Source organism: Brassica oleracea, chromosome C1 (genome assembly GCF_000695525.1).
Source record: "Brassica oleracea var. oleracea cultivar TO1000 chromosome C1, BOL, whole genome shotgun sequence".
Classification (NCBI taxonomy): Eukaryota; Viridiplantae; Streptophyta; class Magnoliopsida; order Brassicales; family Brassicaceae; genus Brassica; species Brassica oleracea.
Window position 1 is genome coordinate 15,156,239 of NC_027748.1, and position 2,459 is coordinate 15,158,697.

A 2,459-nucleotide genomic window follows, 5' to 3' on the forward strand; every position below is an offset into this window, starting at 1 on the left:
GGCCGAGAGAGCGGGCGTGGGTGACCCATTAGCCGTGGGCGGTCGGGGCGTTACAAGAATTGTAACATCCCGAGTTGTGATATGTGAAAAGGCTTAAGAGAATTGATTTAAAAAAAAAAAAAAAAAAAAAACTCGTTTTCGGAAAAAAAAAAAAAATTATTGTGATTATTACTAAGTATTTTCGGAGTTATTGGAGTTGGTGTTCTTTCTATTCTTTACGGCATTCTGTGTTTTGTGCAGATGTGCCAAGTTCTTTTTACAGCTATTGTGGTCCTACTCCTTTTATTTATGACATTCATTCGTTGGTTTTAAAGATTCCAGTAGAGTTATCATGCCTTGTATGCCTCCCTTGATTGTTGTGTGAATGCGTGAATCCATTTCGGTAACGAACGATTAGTCTGAAAGATGTGGGCCTTGGAATTCGGGGACGAATTCCGATTAACGGGGGAGGATTGTAACGGCCCGGTTCCTGGCCCATAAAAATTTTCTTGAGAATATGGGCTTCTCTATGGCCCATATGGCAAAGACCTAGGTTTCCCTTCCCCTTTCCTATAAAAAGAGATGCAGCCTCCCTTTTGCTTCATACAGAAACTAAAGCGAAGCTCTGCAGAGAATTCCCGGAGACCAGAAACCCTAGCCGTCGAGCTCTCCCTTCCTCCCTTGCTTATAACGCCCCGACCGCCCACGGCTAATGGGCCACCCACGCCCGCTCTCTCGACCCGTGGGCCCATCCCGTTCCAGCGATCGGTCCGTTAATTTTTTTAAAGGCTCGAAATCATTGTTTACTGACCCTGCAATCACCACCCGACCTTTTCCCATGCTTTGGTCTCACTCGCCCGCTATCGCGAATCACTTCCTTATAGGTCACCCATCCTTCCACTACTCCAGCTCAAGCACGCTTAACTCTGGAGTTCTTTCAGGATGTGCTCCGGAAAAGGTAAGTCAACTTTGGTGACATAGGTAGCCAAATCAATTCTCTTAAGCCTTTTTACATATCACAACTCGGGATGTTACAGTTAGGCTCATCAATCTTATTGGAAATCCAGATCTCCAACGTCAATATATCCCAGGGCTGGAATAAAACCACAAGCTGATCTTCTCTAACACTAGATAGACTCACAGTATCTTCAGGATAAGCATCATCAAACGGTAGAGGCAAATGCGACCAGAATGTCTCTCTTGTGAAATCAAAACAGACTAAAAAACTATTCTTAAACTGTATTTCTGAAGCAAACCAGTAGGTATTTCCCTTTAAAGTAAGTCCACGTTCACCATATCCTATCATCCAGACTCGAGGAAGGAGATCAAGAATTCTCCATGAATCAGAACTGAATTCGTAGATCCTGAACTCAACAAACATAGTGGCAAAATCACTAAATCTCAAGATTTTGTGGGAACTACTGCTACTGTCGTACCCAAGAGCATACGTATACTTGTCCACTAAGTGGTTAGGCTGTAAGTGGTAATTATGAGTGCACTCGATCCACCTGATTTGCCCCCAATAAGGGTTCCAAACCACGAGCCTGGAGTGGTCTTTGGGAATGCATAACAATAAACCGTCGCAATGAAAGATTTCACGCACATCGATTTGATCCGAGCCGTCTGGGCCAATAAGTTTAGCTTCGGGATTTACACATGATTCAACGTTGTTGTTGATGTTGGAAAGATTGAATCTCATCAAAAAAACCCTATAATCCATAATCATCACCACAACAGGGTCCTCCTTTGCTTCTTCTGCCACTTTTGCGTGATGAGCAAGGTGCTTCTTTGCAAATACGCCACATCTGGACAAGTGTTCCACTTTTTGCAAGTAGATCGGACTGGTCTCAGAGATGTCACCGGAATTCGACAGAGCGCCTCCTCTGCCAGTTCCCTTGGAAGATCAGACATCTTCATCTTCATCAGAAAGAGAATCTATTTAATCCAAACTTGTCTGAGCTATTCAAACTTGTGGTGGTGTAAGCTATTCATAACTTGTCTGAGCTATGAGCTATTCATAACTTGTTTGGATTAATTGTTCATCTGATTGTTTAAACCGACCAACCTGTTAAAACATTGATTGAATCCAATAGGTTGATAGATTGATTGAGGTTTACTTGTTTAAAATCCGAATGATCTGATTGCATGATTCTTGAGGTTTAATATCATCTGCTAGAATTGATAGTTTTGTAATCTGATCTGTTTTAAATAGAAACCCTAAATAATCCGTATGATAGGTTATATTGATCTAATTTGGATGTCGTTGAGAATTGAGAATCCGTATGCTAGGTTGATAGATTCATGATAAAATATAATGTCTTGAGGTTTAAGATTGTATGCTAAGTTCGATTAAATTGATTGATCTGATTATATGTTTTTGAGGTTTGATAAATTCGGACACTAGATAAATTATTTACACAGGGTTTATGTTAAATACCAATCAGCCTTGAAACTGATTCATTGAAATTCATGCTTGAAAT

At 41.0% G+C, this 2,459-nt stretch overlaps 1 protein-coding gene across 1 annotated transcript in view; it reads right to left on the bottom strand.

Moving 5' to 3' along the window:
* LOC106301795 (putative F-box protein At3g23420) overlaps positions 1-1,890 on the bottom strand; it is a 3,587-nt gene extending 1,697 nt beyond the window's left edge. The window contains 2 exon segments of the mRNA XM_013738275.1: positions 1,015-1,791; positions 1,794-1,890. Coding sequence (XP_013593729.1) covers positions 1,015-1,791; positions 1,794-1,890 — 874 coding nt within the window.
* Positions 1,891-2,459: the final 569 nt, after the last annotated feature.